This window comes from Rhinopithecus roxellana, chromosome 7, assembly GCF_007565055.1.
Source record: "Rhinopithecus roxellana isolate Shanxi Qingling chromosome 7, ASM756505v1, whole genome shotgun sequence".
Taxonomy (NCBI): Eukaryota; Metazoa; Chordata; class Mammalia; order Primates; family Cercopithecidae; genus Rhinopithecus; species Rhinopithecus roxellana.
The window spans coordinates 22,326,882-22,354,815 of record NC_044555.1 but is presented as its reverse complement, the minus strand read 5'-3'; the positions used below and the strand labels follow the sequence as shown (position 1 = coordinate 22,354,815).

General features: G+C 40.4%; 1 protein-coding gene across 2 annotated transcripts in view; it reads right to left on the bottom strand.

Moving 5' to 3' along the window:
• Positions 1–176: 176 nt before the first annotated feature.
• Positions 177–27,934, bottom strand: part of CLCN5 (chloride voltage-gated channel 5) — a 173,936-nt gene continuing 146,178 nt past the window's right edge. For both annotated transcript variants that reach the window (XM_030934234.1, XM_030934235.1), the window contains exons 6-15: positions 27,156–27,255; positions 23,702–23,889; positions 19,045–19,167; positions 17,907–18,113; positions 13,370–13,450; positions 12,559–13,101; positions 10,544–10,730; positions 8,878–9,276; positions 8,506–8,722; positions 177–7,277 (exon numbers count right to left, since the gene is read on the bottom strand). In XM_030934234.1, coding sequence (XP_030790094.1) covers positions 7,187–7,277; positions 8,506–8,722; positions 8,878–9,276; positions 10,544–10,730; positions 12,559–13,101; positions 13,370–13,450; positions 17,907–18,113; positions 19,045–19,167; positions 23,702–23,889; positions 27,156–27,255 — 2,136 coding nt within the window. In that variant the 3' untranslated portion in view covers positions 177–7,186. The remainder of the gene's footprint in view (positions 7,278–8,505; positions 8,723–8,877; positions 9,277–10,543; positions 10,731–12,558; positions 13,102–13,369; positions 13,451–17,906; positions 18,114–19,044; positions 19,168–23,701; positions 23,890–27,155; positions 27,256–27,934) is intronic.

The window sequence follows — 27,934 nt, the reverse complement described above, 5'->3', positions numbered from 1 at the left end:
GTAAATGTGAAAATAAGTATTTAATAAACCTTTTTAAGCAGTGGGCCTGCCAGTAGGGGTGTGCAGTTGTGTTTTATACTACCCTCCCCTGAGCCTTCCACTCTGCCCCTGTGGCTTTCTGATCAGAAATCAATAGCTACCAAGTTTAGGGTCTTTAGAAACACACCAGACACCAGGGTGGATAAGGCTGTGCTTTATTACATGCATAATTACAAATCTGTGCTAAGTGGAAATGTATAAAGCAATGGCGACCTGGGTTTAAGCCACAGAGAGAAAGGGCTGGACAATCCATTAACCCTTCTGCCAATGTCCATTCCATTGCCTTTAACATGATTGTTTCCATTTCTTACAATTTGCATAGCACTTACTTGTCAACATACTTTGAATTCATTGTCTCAGTTTATCCTCACAACAACCCTGTGAGGTAGGTAGGGCAATTAACACTATCCCCATTTTGCAGATGGGAACACTGAGGCACAGAGCGGTTAAGATCTCAAGGCTAGTTAGTAGAAGCATAGGGAATAGAAATCAGGTCTCCTAACTCCCCAGTCCACATCTTCCTTTTTAGACTATGTTGTTCCACATGACTAGGGAGTAGACTAAAGCGAGCAATGAGCCATAGCTCTGGTTCAGGCTATGCCTAGGAACAGGCGAGAATAAAGCTAAGAAAGCATGGCTAAGGGATAGCAACACTCAGATAAACAACTGCTCTAGGACAGCTCAGCACCAAACCTCCTGCAGAAACTTGGGCTCTATTAGCTTTGGTTGAAGCTACTTTCTGGATGCCTAGTTACTGCTGACGTCTAGACACTAGCTTCAGCTGAACTTTCACCAACTCTCAGGCATTAAAATGTTGAGTCGGACAGGTTTTCTTTGGCTACTGCAGTTGGAGCCAGCCCTACAAAGAGCTTACTACAGAGAAATTCAAATAGTGGCCCATGGGCTGTAACCCAGCCCCTCTGATCTTCCTGGCCTCATTGGCTCACCCAACAGGTGGTAGTTTTCCCATAGCCAGAAATGAAAGGGCAGAGGTAAGAGCAGGAGGCTGGCCTTGGTCAAATGAAGAAGAGTCACCCACATGACATCACTGTCCCCCTTAGCTGATGTGACCAAGGTACTGACAGGGCCACCTCCTTTCTGGCCTATACCTGGTTAGCAGCATAGCTTCAAAAGACAGCTTAAGAGAACAAAATATTAAACACATCATTTTAAAATCTTGAATGGAATAAATTCTTAATCATCACATAGTCCCAAAGGACCAAATACATAATAAAAAGTAAATACATACTTATATAAAAAGCTGAGTGCTAAAAAGGCAGGACAATGGGAGAGAAAGGAAGAAGAGGGACAAAGTGAAATGGAGGGAGGAAAACGAACAAGCTGGAAGGACCATGTATTTTGAGGTACCCTTAATGTGATACTGAGGCTGAACATTCCCCTCTCAGGCCACACCCTCTTCTCAATTTTGCCAGATGGCATTTCACTCACCAAATCTTAGACTGCCCCTGAATTCCAACAGATTTGAACTAGTAGGTAATACAGTTTAGCAGTAAATACTTCATATGTCTGCCTTGAGATGCTAAAGCCCTCATCACCCCCGACAAGTATCAATGGATTTGGCCCTCACAGAGGAGCAAAGCCCTGTTGGTCCCATCAACTCAGAAGTATCTTCCAGTTTCTGTTCTCAGAGCAATCATCTCCCTCCCACAAAGTCCACATTCAAAACAACATGCCTGTAATAAAACAAAGAGAAATTTGAATTCAGGGCATGGTGTGGGGAGAGAAAGAGAACAAGACAAATGGCAAGGTGGACGAGGCAGAGAGAGGAGAGGCAGAGATCTTTTCTTTTTTAACTCTCATATTTTTATATTATTACATGCTGTTTTTCTTCAAAAGGCCAAATTTTAGGCAAAGCATTCATTCAATGAGTGTGCACACAGAGGCTGAAGGCCCTTTGGCAGGAACTAAGAGGTAGGAATTTATGACTGCAAGACTGGGCTGGGTGATCTGATAGGTCCCATCCAAGAAATGCAAACTCCACACGTCATATACTTTCTTTCTTGGGTGATTTGGCAAAATTAGACTACACCATGGAAAAACCAATTTTGTTCCCTACATCTATTCAAACCTTTACCCAGATCCAGATGTTTAGAAATGAGAATGTGGCCAGCAAACGTTTGGGGAGTAACTTAAAGTTGCTAACAGCCATTGTTCTCAGAACTTCTCTCCTTGGAGCAAGCAACTGAAATATGAAACAGAGCAGAGTCAGCGATCACCTCAGGACAACTACACCGACTGAACTTCAAATTGACACAGCTCTTGAGCTCTGATCTGAGGAACTCTTTTTTTTCCCCCATATATAATAAGGACATATGAGGAGGCAAAAATATATATTTTTAAAAAATTGCTATCAAAATTCAAGACAATCTATCTAAACCTTATAGTTTAGGAAATGGCAACAGATACCACATTTCTTCATGAGCAGATGTCTTGGGTCGGCCCTATCCATAAAACTAGACTGCCCTTGAGCCAAACACTGCTTTGAACCACTCATTTGCGTAGAAAGCCTGGCCTTTGGAGGATTACTTGACTTTTTTCCCCCTTGCGGCACACGATCAAGCAGTTTATAAATGCCAGAACATATGTTATAGGGGTGTGGGATGGCTTTCCTTCCACCATCTTACACCATCCAAATATTTTCTTACCAGGGCTTTTTCCATGGCCATAACTTTTAGTTTCTTCTCCAAAGGGAACCCAGGCAATCCCAGAGGTGGCTAAAAAAATCAAGGTTTGGCTGGGTGTGGCGGCTCATGCCTAGTAATCTCAGCACTTTGAAAGGCCAAGATGGGCAGATTACCAGGTCAAGAGATCGAGACCATCCTGGCCAACATGGTGAAACCCCGTCTCTACTAAAAATACAAAAATTAGCCGGGCATGGTGGTGTGCGCCTGTAGTCCCACCTCCTTGGGAGGCTGAGGCAGGGGAATTGCTTGGACCCGGGAGGCAGAGATTGCAGAGAGCTGAGATTGCACCACTGCACTCCAGCCTGGCGACAGAGCAAGACTCCTTCTCAAAAACAAAAAACAAAAAACAAAAAAAAAGGTTTTAGGACACTTAAGTTCAGACCACATATTTAGACATCTAATTTTTTTTTTTTTAAAAAAGGACTCAATATTCTACCTCCCACTTACTTTCTAAATTCCTAATTTTTCTCAGGGTTTTTAAGAGCTCAACGTTCTATGCACCACCCAAAAGATGTTCTCCTGCTTCCTCTGAACTGATGGGTGGCTTGCATTTGGCTCTGATCCAGTGTAGGGGACCCAGTTCCTCACAAGACAGTGTGGTCAGTCATTAGTAAGTACTTTGGCAATATAAAATATGCTAGCTGTTTCAAGTTCTCACCATTGTCTTCGCTATCATTATTAAAAACTCAACTTCAAAGATTGCACTGTTCATTATTTTTTTAAAAAAAAAACAAAACAAGAGATAGTGTGGGATAACAAGTACATCTTCCTACTCATCACCTAGCAAAATAAACGAAAATCAAGACCGAACCGCAACAGGTGATTGAACTACTTAAAACATACAGCAGTGGTTAATTTCTATAATGGATTCTATTGCACACTAAGTTTTTGAAAACATATTTGCCCCCTCACACCTTAATGCATTCATAAGATCTTGGTTGTGAATTACTTCATGGCCTTAGATCTCCCTAAGCCCTGGTTACTTCATCATGTTCAAACAGAATTGAAGATTTGCTAAGAAATGTATACTATGCTCCGCTCTTCCTGTAAAGGGTTTAGATTCAGCCTTTGGTGCCAAAACAATTCAACTGCTTTTCAGTTCAATCACAAATTAATCGTTTGCTTCACCAGCTGGCAAATTCAAAGTATCATCAATGTCAGCTTATCTACCAGAGGATATCTGTTCTGTGGATCTTACCACCTCTACTCCATAGCGGGGCTGAGCCAGGATGCTGTGGCCAGAGAAAGAGGAGAGCATTGGAATATGTTTCTAACCAAACATCCAAGTAGAAATGATCTTTAAAGTTGCCATTATTTTGTATTATCAGTCCCCCGTTTTTTCCCTTCAATATAACGAATCATGCATTAACTGTTTCAGGTTCTTTAAATTCTTGAAATTGAAGATTTGAAGATATAAAATATAGTAGTTTCACTTTTACAAATCTATAGACTCTCATTCATTTTATGGCTGGATGGCTACCAGCTACTCTTCCTTGGAAAATCCTAACTCCATTGAAACACTAATTGGCATTCTTTTGTAAACCCTTCCCTTGTGTCAGGCAATCTCCTCATTTAATACCAAAATAGTTTTATCTCGACTCATTAATTTTTAAATCACAAACCATCTAGTCTTCTGCCATTGAGGTATGTGGCCATTTGATGCTACTGACAGTCCTCTCTATACTGGCTGTATTTGTTGCTTAAGCATGTCCTACTGTTAAAGTGGCAATGGCAGAAAGAACATTTTCCTTTTCCACAAGACAAGAAACTTAGAGTGTCAAGGTGCTGAGCTAGCAGTTGAGAGCTCTAGCTGCAATTAGCCAAACTTTGAGCCAAACCATAGGATTGGATGTATAGTGGATACCATATACTATAGCTACTTCTAGCATACAAGCTACAAGGATTCCTGAGAAGCTGAAGTTAATGAATGAGACTGATCAGGAGTGAGGTATCAAAGGGATATTGTCATTCTCTGGAGGGCCAATCGGTGCTTAGCATCTACAAAGTATACCTTGGCACAGTGTTATCTGATTTCTCGAATGTATTCTCTGAAGTAGCACCTTAACACTGGCTCATCTGTCTAAAATCAAGAACAAAGCCTAGAAGAAACACAAAGGCAAGCTTAAGACACCCTCCTTATCCCTACTGCACTATGAAATATGACCAAACCTTTCATTGTCATTAAATACCAGAAATAGTAACATTTTCTGTTTTGCAAACTTTAGTGGGGAAGGACAACTAATAAGACAGGTATTGGACCAGAAATGTACAGATAAGGACTTTGATTTCTACACAGTATACAGGGTAGTCAGTCAAATAGTCTCATATGAAAGAATCAGTGGCATGGAAAGGACAAAATACGTAGTTACTGAGCCATGACTATGATATAACATACCCCAGAGAGATTTTTTCTTTTTCATTAAAGTGCTAGAGTGATCTATTCACAAGGAGAAACTCTAGCGACCACCTTGATTATTTTAAAGATAAAAATAAAATAACCCTTGGCTACCCAGTTCTGAGCCAAAAAAAGAATTTCAGATTTTGGAAAGATAAGAACTAGGGGTAAAAACGTCCTAGAATCAGGGATCAGCAACTCTTAAAATGAGGTACACTGAAGTGTTTGGGGGTAGAGGGTTGGTGGGAATATGCAGAATGACCACTGATTCTGGGCTGGAAGGATGGTAGGAAGTGCTAGGAACAGAGCTACAAAATGATCCAGGCTGAACTCTTACCCCGGCAGTGAAATCTCACTGCCGTGGGCATCCAGTGTGGAAATGGAGGCATGGCAGCAGCAACGGGGCCACATGGCAAAGAAAATGGCTGTGTGTCACCTCTGGTCCATGTGTTGTGAGACTGCTGAGCCTTGGTTTACAATTTAACTGGGCCTGGGAGCTATTTTTTTGTAGTAGGAATGATTAACCAGGAGCAGTGCTCAGTCTCAAACAGAGGATTTGGTACTAGGATAAGAAGTGGAACAGAATGGAGGGGGAGTAATTGCACATAGGTAAAATTACAGAAAATGAAACAGTGGTTAGAATGATGATGGTGGCTCTGTAATTCCACCAAGTGTCCCCAGAGTGTGATTTTTTTTTAAACTGCAATAAAGGTGGTATGAAATTGAGACAGGCACCTTTTCAATTGGATACAAGCACCTTTGGTGGTCACCAGGCCTTGTCCATACTCCTGGGTCTTAGGATGGCTCTGCATTTTATTTAGAATTCTAAGGACTCTTGAAGGAGTCACAGCTGCCTATCCTGTTCCAACACCTTGAATATATTTGGAAGTATCCCAAGCCTAATTCATGCTCATAGGGACAATACACTGGCCTGCTACACGTACTTATCGCTGGGAGGTGCAATGAGGTGTCCAGTTATTTTAGTACTGGCGGTCTTTAAAAAGGAATGCATGAGGATGCAGGTGCAGTTCTGAATCTTCCCTGGTTTACCAGTATGCAGTCTAGACTTGGTTCCCTTTGCTGTTCTTACATATTCCAGAAGCCTAAAGCACCATCATTCATGGAGGTGGTATCTGGGTAAGAGAATTAGTTAGGACCTCACAAAAATGTGAAACTCCTACTCACTGACTTTGCTTAGAAGTTTACTAATTATTCATTTCAAGGAAGCTGGAAGAAATCATTCCTTGCTACTAACAAATCCATGGCAAAGTCCTTGTGTACCAGCTAACAAATGCCACCTGGAAAATTACCCTTTTTGCAGACAAGGAGAAAGCTCTATAACTTATCTTTGTGCACTTCAAAAGAGTACCAGGAACAAGCAAGCTATAAAAGTCAATCTCTCTAAATTCATTTAGAAGAGATTAACCAAAGCAGCATTGTCTTATAATCAAAATTAAAATTAACATAAACATACACACATAACAAACTAATAATGCTAAATATTGTAACAGGAACAAGGATAACATTTGAACTGAATCTTCACAGTCTAGAAAATACCATTACCCTTTTCCTTCTGGTTTTCCTTTCTCTGGTTTGAAAAAGCAAAGCCCCTTAGTTTACACTTTGTCTTCCAGTAACAACAGTTAGATCCCAAAAGAGTGACTTTTTCATTGGTTTCCTACAGGTTATAGGTCAGGACGGCTGGAATTTTTCTTGCATAGTTTTCAGTGATTGCATATTGGCTAACTACTTTTTAAGTTAAAAAAATCTTTAAAAAAACAAATATAATTAAACCACAGCAATCTTATTTATTCTTTCATGAGATCTTCCTAATGTAACATCACGGAAGCCTAACTGTAATTTCTCCTAAAGAGAAAATTAATTTCCAGAGATTATGTAGTGCAACTGGTTAACTTGTAGGAAAGAGGCAAGACACTAATGTGACTTCACCATCCAAATATGGAAAATGTGTTTTGGGTACCCAGTTAATAAAACATATCCATGGTCTGTAATGTCCTTCCCGCTTTATATCCAGAACTCTATGATTCTAGTTGAAGAGAATGGAATCAGGATCTTGGTTCGCCATCTGTGCAATATGCTTTAACACATCCTTTTTGGTAATGATTCCAAGCAATCGCCTAAAAGACAAACACAACACAACAAAACAAAAATAAATCTGTACTTAAAATAGCATTCCCAAAGGTGATACTTGTCCTCCTTTTCAACTTTGTCTTTGATCACTAGCTGCCCTTCCAGTATGGGATCACAGGAGTAGGACGTGTGCTCCAGGCAAATAGGATGATGTGTGGGTTCCTAAATGTATGCAAGTGTTTCTACCTCTAGGTCTCAGACCCTGCGATTTCCTCTGGTTTAAATACTCTTCACTACATATCTGAATCTTATCTACTGCAGCCCAATTCAAACGCCCCTATTCCAGAGCACCTTCCCTGATTCTATGAGCCAGCAGGAACTCTGCCCTCCTCACAGCAACAGCATACACATTCTTTGCAGGCCTCCTCAGTGGCACTTGCCTTCTTTGCTATTGTACTATAACCACTGCTAGGTTCTTGCCTTCCCTAAAACACTGCATGCTCCTTGAGGGCACAGAAGGGTCTTACTCATTTTTGTGTCTCCCTGGAATCTAGTGGAATACCTTCTTACATGGAGCAGGGATTCAGTCGATGTTAAATGAACCAGTTAGGGAAGTCCCCTTATTGATTTAAATCCTGCAAGGCATCTGTCACACCATTTAGAAATTTCAGAGGTGAAATTCTTATATAATTGCTGGATTAACATAACATGTTTGGGGAAAAAATCCACCCCTCTCCTCAACCTCCCTTCTTTTCCAATAAAAATAGAAGGGTTCCCTTTACTGGATAAGAACTATCCCAGGACGGAAAGAGCCTTGGGTTTGGCAGTCAGAAGACTTGTGTTTAAAGCCTTTTTCTAGTATTTGTTAGCTGGGGAACCTAGTATAAATCTCACCTCACTGAAACTTGGTTTTCTCATCCTCAAGTAATAATAACAAGGAGATTGCAGGGAACAAACACCCAGCAAATATACTACTACCTGATGCTATTGTAATTTCAGTGCTGCCTATGCACAAAACGCAGCTGTTTCCTTTGTCAGGGAGGAACTGAGTTATTTATAAGATGCAACCAGCAGTTCACATCTCTCAAACACATGTTCTTTCCCAAACTCCTTTTACACTAATTATGATTTTGAAAACCTATCCACTTTCATCTCAGAGCTTCAAAAAGTCCTAAAAGTGCTACTAATGTTCACTTAAACTGGGTTCTACTTCTTTCTCTCTCTGTATTCTCCTTTCTCCCACAATCCAATTTGCCTTCACTCAAGACTTCTTACCCGTTGTGTGTAACCAGGCACTGCCGCAGTCCCAGCTTTCGGAAAATATCCACTACGATCTCCATGGGTGTAAGGTCAGTCACAGTGAAGGGGCTGAGATCCAGGATGTTCCGAAGCTTTAGAGTGGGTGGAGTGTATGGTGGCAATGGAGGAGAATGCTCCGTAAAATAAATGATGGAAGTGCTAACAACCCCATCCTGTTTCTTTCGAGCATTTTCTATTCAAACAGAAAGAAAAAGTAAATTGAAGATGGACGTGCTAGTTCTATCCTTCTGGCTCCTAACCAGTCCCCTCTTCCCTGTCTTCCCCCATTTCATGCATATATATTGAGTTCCACAGTGGATTCCACTATCCCCTTTCTGAAATCCTTACCAATTGAAATAATGAGATCTCTTCGGAGGACAAAGCCCACAAGTCTTTGGGACTCCCGGGATACCACCACTGGGAAGCCACTGTAAGTGGTTTCACTGATTATGGTCTCTACATCCTCCACAGTCATACTGTCCTGAGTAAGGACAGTCAACAAAGGATCATTTCTCCGGGGTTTCATCACATCCATTGCCAGGGTCTTATGAGCAAACTCTTCTTTGGCTTCAAGAAAGGGGTATCCATTGAGACGGATGTGGGCATCATAGATGCCCTCCCGCCCAAGAGCATCTGCCACCCACTTGCTTGTCATGGCTGCAGCCATCAGAGGCACGATGTATTCTAAGCCACCAGTCAGTTCAAACATTATGACAACAAGAGACACAGTCATCCGAGTCACCCCACCTGCAAAGAAATAGACATAGTCTACTCAGGCAGGCAAAATACAGGATTCTTACAATTGTGGGCCTTTCCAGGAAAAGCTGACCTACCAGAAACAATGAGGTCTCACCTACAACTGTGCAGACTCCAGAGATCGCAAGAAAGCAAGGTTACAATGGACACGATTCAGAGTTCTCAAAATAACATCTACAAGAAGCCTTCTGTTTTTCTTTTTCTTTTTTTTTTTTTTTTCCCTCTTTCTTTTTTCGAGATGGGTTTTGTGCTCTGTCACCCAGGCTAGAGTGCACCGGCGTTATCACTATTAATTGCAACCTCCATCTCCCAGGCTTAAATGATCCTCCCACCTCAACCTCCTGAGTAGCTGAGACTATAGGCACATGCCACCACACCTAATTAACTTTTTATTTTTTGTAGAGTTGGGGTTTCACTATGTTGCCTAGGCTGGTCTCAATCTCCTAACCTCAAGCGATCCTCCCACCTCTGCTTCCTAAGTAGCTAGGATTACAGGTGTGAGCTACCATGTCCAGTCCAAGATGCCTTCTTGTTTCTTTGTTCTTTCATTTTTCTGTTGCTTCTTTTCCCTAATTAGAAAATACATGCCCACTGTGGAAAATCCAGAAAATATAAAAGAACGTCACTATCTATTAGCTCGCTGCTGATAAATAAGCAGAGTAAAAATTTTGAATGCCTTTTTCATGTTTTTTTCTATGCAAAAACATACGTTTTTAAATAAGTGAGCTCACATTATATGTTTAATTTTCTGCCATGTTTCCCCCTCTACTTTATGTTGGGAACATTTTGCATATTATTACAAATTTATATATCATCATATTTTAAGATGTTAAACATATTTACATTATATTTTAAGATGCTAAACATATTAACATCATATTTAAAGGCTGCATTGTATAACATCATATGGATGTACCATAATTCATTTAACCAGTCCTTCATGTGCAAATTTAGGTTGATTGTAATTTTTTGCTCTTATACTATGATATTCTTGTGCAGATATCTTTGTCCAAATTTCTGATTATTTCCCCAGTATGAGAGAGTAGAATTCTCTTTCTTTTTTATTATGATTTTTATTTTTTATTTTTTTTAGTTTCCTCATCTGTCTATCAGACGCTTTCTTAATGTGCTTGGAAAATGGCAAACTTAACTGGAAAGTGATGGGCATTTAAATTTTCCTACAGTCAATTGTGTTTAATAAACTCTTCTATGTCACCTGGGTAGCAACTTCTTTGAAATTAATGCAAACACTACTCACCTAAGCAGGCTGCAGCCCCAACCATTGCATAAAGGCCGGGGGTGATGCAATCAGCTCCCTGACTACACCAGCTATTGAAGACGGTCCATTCCTGGTGGTAATAGGCCAGTTGTTCCATTCCTACTCCTAGAAGTCGACCTGCTATAGCACCAACAGCCATGCTAGGGATAAAGAGGCCAGAAGGGATCTGCGAAGAGAAAGCAATAGACGGTTAGTGAGAAATGATGATTGCTTGGCACATGGTAAGGGCTGGAGGACTGACCCTCTGCAAAGCAAACAGGCCATTGACAATTTAACTATGCACTATGCTAGCAAGTGGCTGTAAAGATTTGTGTAACACTACAGGGACTAGGGGTTCTCTGGGACGTGCAGGCAAAGACGACTGCAAAGAAGCTTACCCTGATTCGGGGTCCATCAGGCAAGAGCCTGAAGTCTCCAGACCAACACAGAACTGGAGGCAGAAATTAGGCCTTTCCCAAAGAAAAAGGAAAATAGATGGAGTTTCTCATATATGCAGACATTTCCACCAATTTTGAATTCTTATCAACAATGACTACCGTTTATGAGTACCTACCATGTTCTATGCTGGATGCTCTACATGCAAGATTCATGGGTCCTTTATAACCCCAGGAGACAGGTATTATTATTCCCAAATGCCAAAGAATCTAAGGTTCAGAGAGGTTAAGTAGCCCACCCAAGGTCAAGATTTAGTAAAGACTGGTGCTGGGATTTAAATGGAATGCTCATAACCATGCTCATATATTGAATCTTAGCCCATTGCTCACACAAAAAGGATATAGCATATGAGGTTTCAGTCTATTTTGTAACAATATCAAGAAAGATTAAACAATTAAAAAGTTTTAATAAGATCATGACTATGGCTACACGATTAATCAAAAAAGGAAAAGCTCATCTATCTCCCTACTGTTTTTCTTGACTCCTAGGATACTATAGTAAATTCTTAATATTCTGTACTGAGAGAGGGAAATGATGATAAGGACAACCAAAACAGCAGATGCTTTTTCAACAGCCTGTGTTTTATTTTTGAATGCATTTGAATCTGGTGTTCTGATGGTTTACAAATTCCCTTTAAGTGAAAGAATGCAGGCATGAGGTGAAAATTAACTGAAGAAACACTGCAAAACTTCCCAGGGTCTCCATCCCTTCCCTGTATTGAGGGGATGGATGGCATCATCTTAGAGATTACAGTAATGCCTAAACTGAGTTGCTATCTCTTCTGGCTTGAATCTCCATTTCTCTAGAGAATAGAGGAAAGTAACTTGGTAGTTAGGGTGCTAAAGAAAAGAAACAAACAAACAAAAACCTAGAAGGGAGGAGGAAAATACTTCAACAAATTTTCTTTTCTGGCTTCTTCTGAAACATGGAAATAGTAACAGGTACTGAAAGTAAAACATGCCAGCCTGATGTCCACTTTTGATAGCTTAAATATTAACTAAGGATAACTTGTGAAGTGGATTGATCCCACTTCTTGACAACTGAACATTGATACCAACTGTAAAAACTATATTTAGCTATATATTGGGTTGAACCACAGGAAAGTGCCATTTTAGCAGTCAAAATGGTCGAATCCCAGCAACTTCTCTGGTTCAATCAAGATTGTGCTTTATTGGTAAACTCTAAAGCCACCCTATAAGAAGTAACACTGTGCTGGCCAGATATCATTTTAATATAAAATGTACTGGAATAAATACCTCACCATCGTTTTTGAGGGGCAAAATATGTTTTCCACAGAAAAGGAGAAAACACTCTTCCTAAAATTTCATCACTGAGGCTGGCATTTGGATAGCTTAAGCCTTAGACAATTTGAGATAGAGGTACAATTGTCTAGCAAATTATGAGAACATGTGGGGTAAAAGAGGCTTTGGGGTGGGGGAATAATGTGAGGGGGATTTGAAAGCACCATATGAGCTATCAGGATTGTATGATACCTGAGCTCTGCCCTCCAAAACCCACAGCCACGCATGCAGCCACTGAGTCACAAAAGAATTCCTCACCTTCATGCCAAAGGTGAATATAGTAATGACAATTTTCAGTATGAGTGTTAAAGCCAGCTGCCACATTGCACTGTAGACTCCCACGCCAGCCGGTCTGTCAGGCAGTTCACCCCCCTTGCTTGTGTTGAAACGGTTCTCATAATCACAGAGCTTGGAAGAGTCCAGAAGGCCACAGTCATTAAACAGCTCAGAAATGAGCTCACTTGTACTCATCCGAGTGTATTCATTGGGGAAAGCCAGGATGGCAGTGATGGCTGTCACGACGAGTACCTCTATGACAGGATACTTGCCCAACTGGGTGGTCTTTCGTTTCCGACACCAGGCAATGTTTGTGCGGATAAACAGCGCTCCCCACAGACCACCAAATATGCCCAGCAGAATGAATGGCACGAGCTCAAAGAGATGCCATGGGGTGTGAAACTCCACATAAAATAGTACCAGGCGGCTATTCCCAAATGGATTGATGGAGCGTAGAGTGAATGCTGCCACCAAGGCAGCAAAGAATGAACGCCACAATGTTTTCAGGGGAAAATAGTAGCTGACCTAGAAGAAAGAAGGTGAGAAAGCAAACTTAAGTCAATATGTAGAAACTGTTTCGGGTGAAAAGCTGTGCTGCAGACATGAGAGTCAACTCATGGATGAAAACTGCCCATTGGATTTCTAGTCACATGGTAAAGCACCAAGCTGGGGAGAGCACTCAGGGACTGGGATATACACAGATATTGTACATTATGTACAAAATTATTGCACTGCAATGTACAAAGTTCCTGACACAAAAACATACACATGCTGTACAATGAAAAGTTGTTACCTCTTCAAGGCTGAATAATACTCCACCTATAGGTGCTCCAAAGGCTACAGATACACCAGCTGCTGCTGCAGCCGACAAGACCTACAATCCAAAACTCAAAATTAGTGATAGAATAATGCTGCTTTCCTCCACTCAATCACATTTTTAGAAGAAATGTTAGTAGTTACTGAACATTTAAAAATACCTTCATATGCTCCATATCATCAAAAACAAAATTCAAACACTGTATGCTGAATTTTGAATACACATCCATAGTTCACATGCTTGACCAGGTAAAAGGACCTTTCCTTTGTAATTCATTTAGCCATGTGCTTTATTCTAAACTATGCCCCCCATCTCCCATACTCCCAATTCAGTAACTGCATTTGAGTTTCTAGACCTATTTGTTCACCATCTAAATGATGTACTTACAGTGATATATTTATATAGCACTTTGTAAAGGAATGCTTTTTAAATGAGATGTTCAAGAAGGCTCTAATGACATAAAACTGAAGTCACAATTGGTTCACAGTTATTCAGCAGCTGCAAGTATTCATGCAATAGGTATTTAGAGTCTCCCATACCCTGTGTCCTACTCCATGCCTAATAACCTGTGGACACAGAAATAGGGAGGTGACTAGATTTTTAAGAGAAGACTTAAGATATGGCAAGGAAAGGGACTAGGAGAGAGTGGGAGAGGAAGAAGGAGCCAAAGGGAAAAAGTGACAAAGAGAGAAAGAGAATAGTGATACTTAGAGACCTCCACCTCTGTGTAGGTGTGTGTGTACAAGTAAAATGTACATGACAAACACTAGTAATGGCAAACAAACCAAAATTAACAGATGGACCAAGTCCTTTCATTGGATTCTGGTTGCTATGGAGAGAGATGATTTGAAGAAGTAAAGAAATATTTTAAAGAAAGTTGAACAAAATTATGAGTTTTGAAGAATAAAAAGGTCCTTGGCAAAATAAGCATACAGGATTATCTGGGAGAGTAGGATGGCTCAGGAAAATGATGGGGAGGAAAGGGTGGAGTCTCTGGTGCTAGCTGTAAGGGCTTTGAAATTCCTAGCTACAATGGCTTTCATTTAAGATGAGGACAGCCAACATGCAACTTGAGAAAGGGGATTTCAGTGACTACATTTAGGATGAATTAAGAGAAAGAAAGAATCGGGGTGGCTAGCTTGCTTTAATTTTATATTGCAGAGTGGAGTCTGTCTATACCCTTCTTTCTCAAGTCTGTTTTACTCTCAACCATCTGCCCACTTTGACAAGGCCATAAGACAAAAAAGGTTGCCACTGATGATGAAAGCAACAGGAAAAAATAACTGGAAAGTCTAAATAAGTACTAGAAAGTAAATTTAAGATTCAAATACTAGCCGGTTGTGGTGGCTCATGCCTATAATCCCAGCATTTTAGGAGGCTGAGGCAGGAGGATCACTTGAGCCCAGGAATTCAACACTAGCCTGGGCAATGTGGCAAAACCCAGTCTCTACAGAAAAATTCTAAAAATTAGCTGGGTATAATGGTATGTGCCTGTAGTCTTAGCTACTCGAGAGGCTGAGATGGGAGAATTGCTCAAGCCCAGGTGATGGAGGTTGCAGTGAACTGAGATCACACTACTGCATTCCAGCCTGGCCAACAGACTGAGACCTTGTCTCAAAAAAAAAAAAAAAAAAAAAAAAAAAAAAAAAAAAAAAAAAAAAAAAAAAAAGATTCAAATACTGTCATGCACCATGTAACAATGTTTCAGTCAATGATAGACCACATACAACACGGTGGCCCCATAAAATTATATTTTTACTGCACTTTTTCTATGTTTAGATGCACAAATATTTACCAATGTGTTACAATTGCTCACAGTATTCAGTATAGTCGCATACTGTAAATGTTTGTAGCCTAAGAGCCGTAGGCTATAAAAGCCTAGGTGTGTAGTAGGCTAGACCATCTAAGTTTCTGTAAGTCCAATCTATAATGCTGGCATAGTGAGGAAATCTCCTAACAATGCATTTCTCATAACGTATCCCTGTTACTGAGACATGACTATATTCATATGAGCCTAGCCGGAGAAATACATGGCATCTGTATAGAGAAACAGCCAAATCAAATTCCCTTCTTATTTTATTAGAAACTATTTGAACAAAAATGCCAATTTTTAGAATGAAAGTCCCTAGCAATCTGTAGTTTCAAACTCACCTTCATCCATGCAAAACCAGCAACAATCACCACTTCACTGTTAACCATTATAATATTTTCTTTAAAAATTTCAAACACAGAAAAGGTGATAGAACAGCACAAAGAATTCCTACATATCTTCATGTAGATTCTGTAATTGCTACCATTACTGCATTTGTTTTATGATTCTCTATTTTTTTCTGAAGAATTGGAATTTCACTCAGAAAAGTCAGTTGCACATATAAGGCTCATGTACCCTGAAATGTTTCAGTTCATTTAGGATATAAATGCTTTTTTGTCCTAAAAGCAAAGACATTCTCTTCCATAATCACAGTTCAATGATCAAAATAGGAAATTTACACTAATAACTGTTATATGATCTATAAATCTCATTCAAATTTCATAACTGCTCTAATAAAGCCTTTCTAGAAAAACAAAATGTTTTTTCAACTCTTCCCTTCTGTTGAACATCATTCCCATTTAACAACCTCACCAATTTAACACTGCCTTTAAGTCCCTCTACTGCATGACAGTTAGTTAAACAATCTATTCATATTTCCCCATCTTCTCTCCTGCTAGCTTTCCTCTCTTTTCTAACTGTGCCAGGACCTTTCTCCCTTGAACTGAACCATCAAAATTTATTCTATATTTGAAATCTCAGTATCTTTGAGTTTCCTTCTGGGTCTTGTGGTTAATTTTTTTTTTTTTTTTTTTTTTTTGGTTTTCATAAGAAATCATTAGGTTCCCGTTTTGTGAAGAATCCTTTTAAATGAAATGACCTTGATCTTGACCCATTCCATATGTGACTTCTTTGTAATTCAAAGAAAATAAAGCAAGAGCCATTATTTTCTTAGGCCCTTAATCATAGCAAGAAAAAAGTAAACCAATGACTTGGAACATTTTTTAAAAAAAAGTCCTTCCTCCTCAAAACAGCATACATTAACAACTGCATAAACATGACAACCACTACAGAGTTGCCGTGGTGGGACTAATTTAGCTGGGCTGAAACAAAAGGTAGAGAGAGGTCCAATACAGAGATAAACTAATTCAAGTATAATGTTAGACAGAAATAGAAGGTGAAAAAACCAACATCTGAAACATACACTGCACCTACATGTACTATTCCATAGCAATAAACAACTTATTTTAAAATCTATTCTTTCTGTTACTTATTTTTTTTTTTTTTTTTTTTTTTTTTGAGACGGAGTCTTGCTCTGCCGCCCAGGCTGGAGTGCAGTGGCCGGCTCTCAGCTCACTGCAAGCTCCGCCTCCCGGGTTCACGCCATTCTCCTGTCTCAGCCTCCCGAGTAGCTGGGACTACAGGCGCCCGCCTCGTCGCCCGGCTAGTTTTTTGTATTTTTTAGTAGAGACGGGGTTTCACCGTATTAGCCAGGATGGTCTCGATCTCCTGACCTCGTGATCCGCCCGTCTCGGCCTCCCAAAGTGCTGGGATTACAGGCTTGAGCCACCGCGCCCGGCCTTCTGTTACTTACTTTGTAAGAGAAGCAATATATACTTGAATACAATTATATACAATAAAAAGTTAAAATTCTTACTTCTCCTTCACTACCCCTCACTCTCCCACTCACCACAGATAAACATTTTTAACAGTTTGGCATAGGCCAGGCATGGTGTCTCATGCCTGTAATCCCAGCACTTTGGGAGACTGAGGCAGGAGGATGGCTTGAGCGCAGGAGTTCGAGACCAGCCTGGGCAACATAGTGAAACCCCATCTCTACAAAAAATACAAAAATTAGCTGGGTATGGTGGTGTGTGCCTGTAGTTTCAGCTACTTGGGAGGCTGAGGTGGGAGGATCATCTGAGCCCAGGGAGGTCGAGGCTGCAGTGAGCCATGATCATGCCATTGCACTGCAGTCTGGGTGACAGAGTGAGACCCTGTCTCAAAAAAAAAAAGTAAAACCAGTTTGGGGTAAAACCACTTTCCAGACATTTTCTATCAATAAGTGCATGTACACTTTAAAAAAATATGAATTATATTATATACATTATTCAGAAACTGGCTTTTAAAATCTAATGGTGTTTCATAGCCAGAATTCCAAGTCAATATATATAAGGTTGTCTCATTTAATGGTTGCAAAGTATTCTACAGTATGAACAGAATAGTATTTATTAGATCAGTTCCCTGTTGATGGACATTTTCGTTGCTTCAGTTTTTTACTATGTTGACAGATGCTGCACTATCCTTATACACCTTTGTGCACACACATGCTAGGATGTCTGTAGGATAAATTCCTACAAGTGGAATTGCTGGGTCAAAGGGTGTTTGCATTAACATTGGTAGAACCCTCAAATTCTCACCCCCTAAGACTGTATCATTTATGGTCACAACCAAAAAGAGACTATTAAGGCCATTCATTATTACCTCTCTGCGCTTGGCTTCATTCTTCCTGTATTTGTTGAAGCAGTGGCACAGGATGTTCCCACAGCAGCAAGCCACATGCACTAGAGGGCCCTCTTTGCCCAGGCTCAAGCCAGATGACACTGCCAGCACCAAGGTGATGGTTTTGATAACCAGAGTCCACTTACCCAAATAGCCCCTAATAATGAAACCACTCAAGATAGTTTTTATCTGCAGGTCAAAGAAAGAAAGATTGAATATAGACTAAGGAAGTCAACAAGGTTAAGAAGCAAAAATCTGGACTTCATTATAGAAACTGCACCTTTGGAATAAGTGACATATAAATGCTTGACCTACAGTGATCCCTGTTTGGAAGGGAGCCCAGGAGCCGAAGAAAGCAAGAACTCTTCTTTAAGTTTTCATGTTCTCCCTCTTTTTAGGGGGAGGGGAGTGATAGCTAGACCAGGATGTATTGTAAGTATGAGAGTGTGCATATATGAAGGAGGAGCTGATGAGGGAGGGATAGGTGTTTGCCTCATGTTACAACGTGGTAGCCCAAGAGGCATGTTTTGAGAAGACAAGGCTAATGTCCCTGAAACAACCTTAAAGGTTAGGTATAGTCTTGATTCCCTGGCTTAAAAAAAAAAAAAAAAAAAAAAAAAAGTGACTTATTACCTGGTCAGGAAACGGGGAAGGGCAAAGTCATCCTGGTAATCTAAGTCTCAGTGTCTTCAGTCACTGTCAAGCAATCTAAGCCAAAAGTAGTTAGAAACAGGGTTTTAACCACCCCATGTAGCCTAAATCATACTGTGGGAAAGGTACCAAATGATTTTCTTTCTTTTGCTCTGAAAAAGCTGACAATAACATTGCTTTTTCAGAATCTTGGGATATACTCTGGAAGCTTTTTGGATAGTGAACAGGGTAGGTTTTTCAGCGCCTGGCTCAACAGGAACCCTCAGGAGGCTAAGAATCAACTCCCTTTAATTTCCAGGTAGCCCAGGCTGAGAGGGACTTGTGGAAAGACCTAGGCCTTAAAGGGCCTCAGGATCCGATCCTGTTTAACATTCATCAAATTGTGGTATGTGCTGGAATACATATTAAGAGATTTTAACCAAAAAGTATTCATATTGTAACCATTTATAAACCATTTTAACAGACTCACCTCAGGGATTCCAGAGCCACAGGCATAAGGCGCAAACACCTTGACAAGAGATACGGCAAGGAAGGCAAATAGGAGAGCCCAGAGGACGTACATGAAATAATTGACTATGTAGGCAAAGGCTCCCTGGAACAGGGGGAAAAAGAAGCTTGTTTTAGCCTAGACGGCTTCAGTGAGACATGCAGCTCTTCTGAGTAATGTTTTTTTCAGGAAAAAAAAAGTCCAAAAAAACAAACAAACAAAAAAAACAAACAAAAAAAAACCACCAAGATTAAATTGTTCAAGATGTTTCTTTCTGAATTGTCAACTACTGAAACACTGTCAGGCCACCTAGTACTGAAAATGAGATGCTTTGCTATACCCAAAGGAAATTTACCATGGATTCTAAGGATGAACAAGGAAAAGAGCAAACTGAAAACCTTGAAACAAAATTCTCTTTCTATATGAGTGCTTTGATGGGTTTTGTAGTCAAATATATACGATTCCATGTCATTTTACCAAGAGTCTTAAGAGCACCTCCTCCCCCTTTTTTGGAATGGCTGAACCTTGGCTTCACATTTCAAGTGAAGAGCAGATCTAAAGTTCCACTAAATTCACCTTTGGCTACCTACCTTGGTGCCAAATTCTCATAGTTTATAGTAACAAAATTTTGAGTGTTTGGTTTTTCTTTACTTTTTAAAATTTTTTATTGTATGTATTTAAGGTGTACAACATGATGTTTTATATACATACACAGTGAATTTGTTACCACATTGAAATAAACTTACACGCAAATCACCTTCCATAGTTACCTTTCTTTGTATGTGAGGTTAAGAGCATCTAAAATCTACTCTTAGCAAATTTTTAGTATACAGCATTATTAACTCTACTGTACATTAGCTCTCTAGATTTATTCACCCTACCTTACTGCAAATTTGTACCCTTTGGCTCACTTCTCCCCATTTCCTCCTCCTCCATGCCCCACGTAACCACCATTCTGCTCTCTGGTTCTGTTTACTCAGCTTTCTTTTTTAGAGTCCACATATAACTACATCTTCAAGAAAATTTTAGTACCACAGACTCAGCAACAACCATATAAATAGAAAGTTTCGGACCCTGGCAATACCAGATACAAATAAATAAAATGGAAACAACTATTTTTAAAATGGAAAGAATATACTTTTTGAGACTATTCCCCTGTGATAAATGAAGCATGCCACAAAAGAAATCTAGCTCTGACCAGCAGGAAAGATTCATCCATATTAAAGGGCCTGCAAATAGTCATGTCTTACAAAAAAAGCAATTTGATTAGGAAGTTATGCTTACTGGTAGAAATATTATGAATTGCAACTCGCTCAACTTACATAAAATACAAAACTCAATGGACTTTTGACTTTTCAAAACACAAAACACCATTAAAGTAACTCACTGAACTAGACAAAGAGAACCAGAATGCTCAGGAATTTTCTGAGTTGTAAATTTGACACAGGTTTTCCATTATCTTAGGCCCTCAGAGGAACACATGATTGCTATTTCTTTGCCTTTCCAATGTCGCTAAGGAGGAAGAAGACTGCAGAGGTAGGAAACATAGAGGGTAAAGGAGTGAAAGGAAAAGTAACTCAAACTGGCCAGAGGCAGAGACCAGGAGGCCAATTTCCTGCCATTTGGAGAAGGCTTCTTAAAACCTAGAGGAGGCCGAGGCAGGTGGATCACGAGGTCAGGAGATCAAGACCATCCTGGCTAACATGGTGAAACCCCGTCTCTACTAAAAAATACAAAAAGCTAGACGGGCGAGGTGGCGGGCACCTGTAGTCCCAGCTACTCGGGAGGCTGAGGCAGGAGAATGGCGTGAATCCGGGAGACGGAGTTTGCAGTGAGCCAAGATCGTGCCACTGCACTCCAGCCTGGGCGACAGAGCGAGACTCCATCTCAAAAAACAAAACAAAACAAAAAACGAAACCTAAAGGACTCTTTCCCCAGGGAAGGATTTCATTCATAAAAAAGAAGAGCCGGAGAAATTTGTCACCTGAGCAAATCTCAAGCTCCAGTTTTAAAGTAACTGTTGGAACACTTACACACATATAAAGGGGCAGCATGAGGGAGCCCTGCAGTGATAGAACAGTTCTAAATCTTGACTGTGGTGGTGGTTAAACAAATGTCCACATGGGATAAAATTGCAATGAACTACATGCGTGTGTGCATACACACACACAAAAATACATACATAAATCAATGTGTGTAAAACTGGTGAAATAAAGCCTGTGGATTGTACCTATGTCAATTTTCTGGTTTTGCTGTGGTACTACAGTTACGCAAGCTGTTGCCACTGAGGGAGGGAAGGCTCGGGGGAAAGGTACTGAGGACCTCCTTGTACACTGTTTTGCAACTTCCTATGAATCTGTAATTACTTTTGTGTGTGTGTGTGTGACAGTATCTCATTCCATTGCCCAGGCTGGAGTGCAGTGGCACTATCATTGCTCATTACAGCCTGGATCTCCTGAGTTCAGGGAATCCTCCCACCTCACCTTCTGAGTAGCTGGGACTATAGGTGGTTGCTACCATGCCCAGTTTTTTTATTTTTAGACACAGGGGTCTTGCTATATTGCCCAGGCTGGCCTCAAACTCCTGGCCCCAAGGGATCCTCCCTCCTCAGCCTCCCAAAGTGCTGGGATTCCAGGCATGAGGCACACCTCACTCAGTCCTTGGAGGAGAGGATTTTTTTTTTTTTTTTTTTTTTGAGTTAGAGTCTCACTCTGTCGCCCAGGCTGGAGTGCAGTGGCACAATCACGGCTCACTGCAACCTCTGCCTCCCAGGTTCAAGCGATTCTCCTTCTTCAGCCTCCCGAGTAGCTGGGATTACAGGTGCTCACCACCACACCTGGCATCCATATATATATATTTGTAGAGACAGGGTTTCACCATGTTTGCCAGGCTGGTCTCAAACGCTTGACCTCAGGTGATCCACCCACCTCGGCCTCCCAAAGTGCTGGGATTACAGACCACCATGCCTGGCCAATTATGTTTAAAATAAAAGAATCTCCCCAAAAGCAAGGGAAATACTCACTCTCTCTCTCTCTCTCACCCTAAGTCACAGGACTTCTCAAACTTTTCTACCTAAGTTCTCCTAATCTAGGAGAGAGTAAACAAAGGCATCAGAGTATGGGACAGGGTACCCGGCAGCAGAGCTGAAAGATTTTGTTTTTTCTTAACAAGTATGAAATTTTGCATTCCATTTTAAATGATTATTTACACATAATTTTTGAAAAAAATGCCAAATATTCAGAAAAAAGTAATGCTCTGGGAAGGCAAATAACGTTTGTCCTATGGTTCCACCTACCCTCTGGCATGCTGACCTTACCCTAGTTTGAGAAGCATAGACCTAAACCCTCTCAAACATACAGCATGTATCTATCCCTTTTATTGAACCCTTTACCTAAGCCAATATGCATAGTCATATATGTATATAAACACTCCTATTTCTATCTTTATTCTTTTCCTATCCTCCTTTTCCCTGGACTGTTTGTGTTTGTGTATGTGTGTGCACATGCCACCTCAAATTGTTTGTAGACCAAGGTGGGTAATATAAATGTTTAAAAGTACAAACATACATCCTAGTCTTGTTTCCCTCACTAACAAAATAGATGAGTAGTGAACTAAGATGGTACCTGTCTTTGTTGGCGGAAGTCAGGGTGGAATTGGGAGCTGAGAGTTTTTTTGCTTTGTGTGCTTTTGTTTTCAGTGGGAGAGATCAAACATATAACTGAGTGGTAAAAGAAAGGTAAGGAACTGAAAAATAAGCAAAGTTACCTTAGCATCAAAAAACATATGCTAGGTCAAGCACAGTGGCTCATGCCTGTAATCTCAGCATTCTGGAAGGCCAAGGCAGGAGGGTCACTTGAGCCAAAGAGTTAGAGACCAGCCTAGGCAACACAGTAAGACTCCATTTTTACAAAATAAATAAATAAATAAGTAAGTAAATAATCTAGGTGTGGTGGTGCACGCCTTTAGTCCCAGCTACTCCTGAGGAGGATTGGTGGGAGCATTGCTTGAGGCTAGGAGGTCGAGGCTGTAGCGGTGAGCTATGGTTGTGTCACTGTACTCCAGCCTGGGTGACAGGGAAAGACCCTGTTTCAAGAAAAAAAAAAAGTGCTAGACAACAAGGACAAATTAAAATATTGATCTGATCACAAAATGGGATGATAGGCAATTTTATTCCTGGGTTTCTGTTATTTTGACATGGAATGCATTGTACTTTTTTCAATGTTCTAATGTAATGCTCAGGGAAAATCACTTTTTGTATCTATATGCATAAACACATTTTTAACCCACTCCATCCTTCATTAGAAATTATAGCTCACCTGTTGGCTGCCGACACTTCTTTTGAAATTATTAGAAAAAGAGAAATTCAGTCACACTATGTACTAGTACCAAAGAAGAAACACCAGGCTTATTAAAGCTAACAAAAAACCATTTTAAACATAAGCGTCAAATGACTCCACACATCAGCAGAAATGGAAATAGAGCTGCACTTAAACCACAGAGAAAGGCAGCTGGTACTGGTTCCCCTTTCTGTGGAAAGGAAAATAAAGGAAGATTCCGCAATTGCTGTGAGCACAGTATAAGAAACAAAATAAATGTAAGAATAAAAGTCAATGGCTCATAAAACATCACTACACGTTACCTCATCTGTGCTGATGATAAGCTGGGACCAACTATTCCACTCTGGACATTTGTCTCTCTCTTCAAAGGTGACATGATCAGAGTTCCAGCAACAATGTTCATGGTTAAACCAGAATCCCCCTGTGCATATACCTTCTTTTAAGTCTGTCATCCAATGAGCAGAGATGTCTATCAAACCAGCTAATGAACCTGATTTGTGGGGAGGGAGGGAAAGGCCAAAGTTAAACTGAATCTCAGAAACTGTTCTTTGGTCCTCAGAATAAGCTTTGTCAGAGAAAATGAGGGGAAAGGAATCAAAGCAACAGATGAGCACATACTTCCCCATTCCACCTGTAACCTCTTTCTCATTGTGTGTTTGCTTGATTTTCACTTATTATCTCTGCACTAAACATTGCCATCTGTAGAATTTCTATATAGAAGGCACTTAGGGAAAGCAAAATGGGTGAGTGGGAGCAAGGGGCTAGTGGGCCTGTCTTTACGCTGAACTAAGAGGACAAAAACACTATTTTGACTTCAACTTTATGAATACTGATCCCTAAAGAGTCAAGTGTATTAAAGATTCTTTTATTTTCACACACATATATATATATATATATATATATATATATATATATATATATATATACACACAAGATTCAGAAAATGTGAATTGCCCAACATTGAGGAATATTCTATGATGTTTATTTGAGATTGCTTAGAGAGGAGAGCTGACGAAGATTATGGGGAGAAGGGCTAAGCCCTGATAGCAGGATTGTGCTCCATGGACAAGGGAATTTGAGCAATGGCAGGAAGGCATTCTAGGCTAAAGGAGCTGAATTTATCAAAGCACAAACTGTGATGTTCATGGAAGGTGAGATGAAGCTATAGACATGTTGAAGCCTCCTGAACCTAGGACATGAACATCCTGAAGTTTTCTTACTGAGAAAGAGCAAACAGTATTATACACAGAACATTCACCAAAGAAAATGATGAGGAAATGGAATCGTGAACTGGGGTCTTATGTACTGTGGCTAATAGACTGATAGGGTTAAGACAGTTATAGTACTTTAGATTCTGGTCTTCTCATCATTTCTGTCCTCCAGATGAAGAAACTCTGGCATAAAGAAATTAAATGGCCCAGAATCATGCTTTAGGGAAACAGTAAAGCCATCATAAAATTCAGTCTCTGAATTCCCAGACTGTTCCAGCATTCAGACACACTGCTTCTATTGTTGCTCTCCAATGCTTAAAAACAAAATACCCTGTGTGTACAAGGGAAAGAAAAATATTCACTGACCACCTAGTGACAAGAAATACATTAAAAGTTTGAGGATATTATGCCTACATTCCAACAGGCGGGAGGCCATGTCATGTGTATGTTTTGGTAGGTGCTAAAAGTGTTAACACAGGTTATTTACATATTTGAAGAATCTAGTCAAATCTAACACATTGTTTGACACCTACTCTTGGCCACTCCGGTCCACAATCTTCTCTGCCTTCTAACTCTTACTGCCTGGATTCAGAAAATTACCATGATGTTATGCAGTTTGGCTTATTCTCTGGTTGTTTCATGTGTGCATGTCTTATTTCACCTAACACTGGTACCCTCAATCCTCTCCTTCTACCTCTCCTCCTCCCCAGAGTCAGTTCTTTCTTCTCTGGTCACAAATTTTATTAGGTTTCCCCTACCCTGAAGAATAAAATGCTGTCCCTTGTCCTTGTTATCATTTCAAGCCTTTACCTTTCCTCTCTCTCCTATGACTACCAAAACTTCTACAGTGGTTGCCTTCCCTTGAAATCTATTAGGCTGGTGCAAAAGCAATTGCGGTTTTTGCCATTAAAAGTAATACAATTACTTTTGCACCAACCGAATAGATTTAGCTCCTAATATTTTTCTGAGATGGCTTTTCAAGGTAACTGCTGTGTTCCTAACTGCTAGGTCATATAATCTTTTCTCAGCCATCTTCCTTTTCCTCAGTCTCTCTGCAATACTTAGCATTACAGACCACCCAGTCTATTATTAGGCAGCTCCAAACAGCCAGACCATGTTCTCTCTCCTGTAAGAGCCAGAAGGGGCAGAGTTAACACCCCAGGCCATGGGTTGGCAAACTATAGCCCAAGGGCCAAATCCTGCCTATCTCCTATTTTTGCAAATAAAGTTTTTCTGGTCACAGCTAGGCTTGTTTGTTTACCTATGGTCTACGGCTGCTTTCATGCCACATCAGCAGAATGGAGTGGGTGCTACAGAGAACACTTGACCCACAAATCCTAAAATATTTACTATCTGGCTTCTTTACAGCATAAGTTTGCCAATCCCTGCCCTACACAATTTTTGAAAACCCAGCTATAGATAAGCCATTCCTCATTTGCTACAGTCACGTTCTACTTCATGGCTCATGAATTATTCTCTCTTGGTAACGGCAGCAGCAGCAACATTAACAACTGGCTGCTGTGCTTAATAAGTGCTATTATGTGCTATATCTCATTTAATCCTCACAGCAAACTTCTAACATAGGGACTTTGATTATCACCATTTTACAGAGCAGTAAACTAAGGCTTCCAGGGGTTAAGAAACTTGCTCAAAGCCACAAAACTATCAAGTGGTGGGGCTTGGATTCAAATCCAGGCAGCCTAAAACTAGAGCATCTACTCGCTGTTAACTACCACTGTATACCTTCCACCTCCAGGTTTCCACCTAACTTCTCTTTCAGCTCAGGATTACAGATTTGCCTAGGCCCTATCCTTTAATGCCATAAGGACACACCTCTTACCATCTCTATCTAGTGTCCTTGGCCCCCTGCTTCCTCCACTGGGTGAGAAACCTTCTTGGGAACTTGGTTGAAAGCTGTATTTGTACAGCAACTATACCATTTTTAGTGAGACTGTATATTATTTGGAGTGGCAGGGGAGATTGATGGAGTTTACAGGGCAAGGTGGCACCATTCCACCCCCAGCCACTGTGAAAGAATGAGATCATAAGCTTCTTGGGAGTATGAGCCATATCTTACATGCTTTTCTGCATCACCAAATGAGAGAGTAGATGTTTAAGAAACACCCATAAAATGTCTCAGGAAGTCCTCTTCCACATCTTATCTCCTAAAACCCATGCAGTATACATTTAAGAAAAAAAAAAAAAAAAAAAAAAAAAAAAAAAAAAAAAAAAAAAAAAAAACTGTCTCCAACAGAAGGGCTCTTCCTCAAAACAAGCACCAAAGGGCGAACATCACCTTAAAATGGATACAGTATTTTATAGTGTACAAAATACATTTAAATGCATTTCCTCATTTATTTAAGGTAAGAATTGCAGGTATTAGTACCCTTTACAGATGGGGACATCAAGCTTCTACAAGGTTCACCAGCAATTCATTTAAGGTAGAAAAATAGGAAAACACAGTACCTGACTCAGCTCAGGACTTACGGGAGAGACATACCACAATTTTAGGAGATTTGTTTTGAAAACTAACAGTTTACCATACCTGATAAAAGCCCAATAAGGAGCATCAACAACCAGCCGGAAAAAGCATCACTCACACTGTGAATTAAGGCCCATGTTGACTCTTTGCTTTTATTGGTAATCTAGGGGAAAATGAGAAAACATTGGTACACTCTACACACACCCTTTTTTCTTTTTTTCTTTTCTTTTTTTTTTTTTGAGATGGAGTCTCGCTCTGTCGCCCAGGCTGGAGTGCAGTGGCCGGATCTCAGCTCACTGCAAGCTCCACCTCCCGGGTTCACGCCATTCTCCTGCCTCAGCCTCCTGAGTAGCTGGGACTACAGGCGCCTGCCACCTCGCCCGGCTAGTTTTTTGTATTTTTTTAGTAGAGACGGGGTTTCACCGTGTTAGCCAGGATGGTCTCGATCTCCTGACCTAGTGATCCGCCCATCTCGGCCTCCCAAAGTACTGGGATTACAGGCGTGAGCCACCGCGCCCGGCACACCCTTTTTTTACTTAAAAACTGTTCAACAAAGAAATACAAAGACAAATCACTGGAGAATAGAGACCAATTTAGAGCTACTTTTCACATAATCTTTAGCTCAACCAGTTTCACTAACAACTTTGAGGTTTACTGAAACCCCACCTTCATCTACAGTATTGTAATGCCCACAAGTCCCTTATTCAGAGCTTCCGCCCAAGCTGCTCATTTCTTACAGCATCAACTTGTTTTGCTTACTGCAGTGGTATCTTTCTGTCCTGGACATCAGATATTCCAAGGACAATCTCTTGACTCACAGCAAATAGTTTCAATGTTTTTCA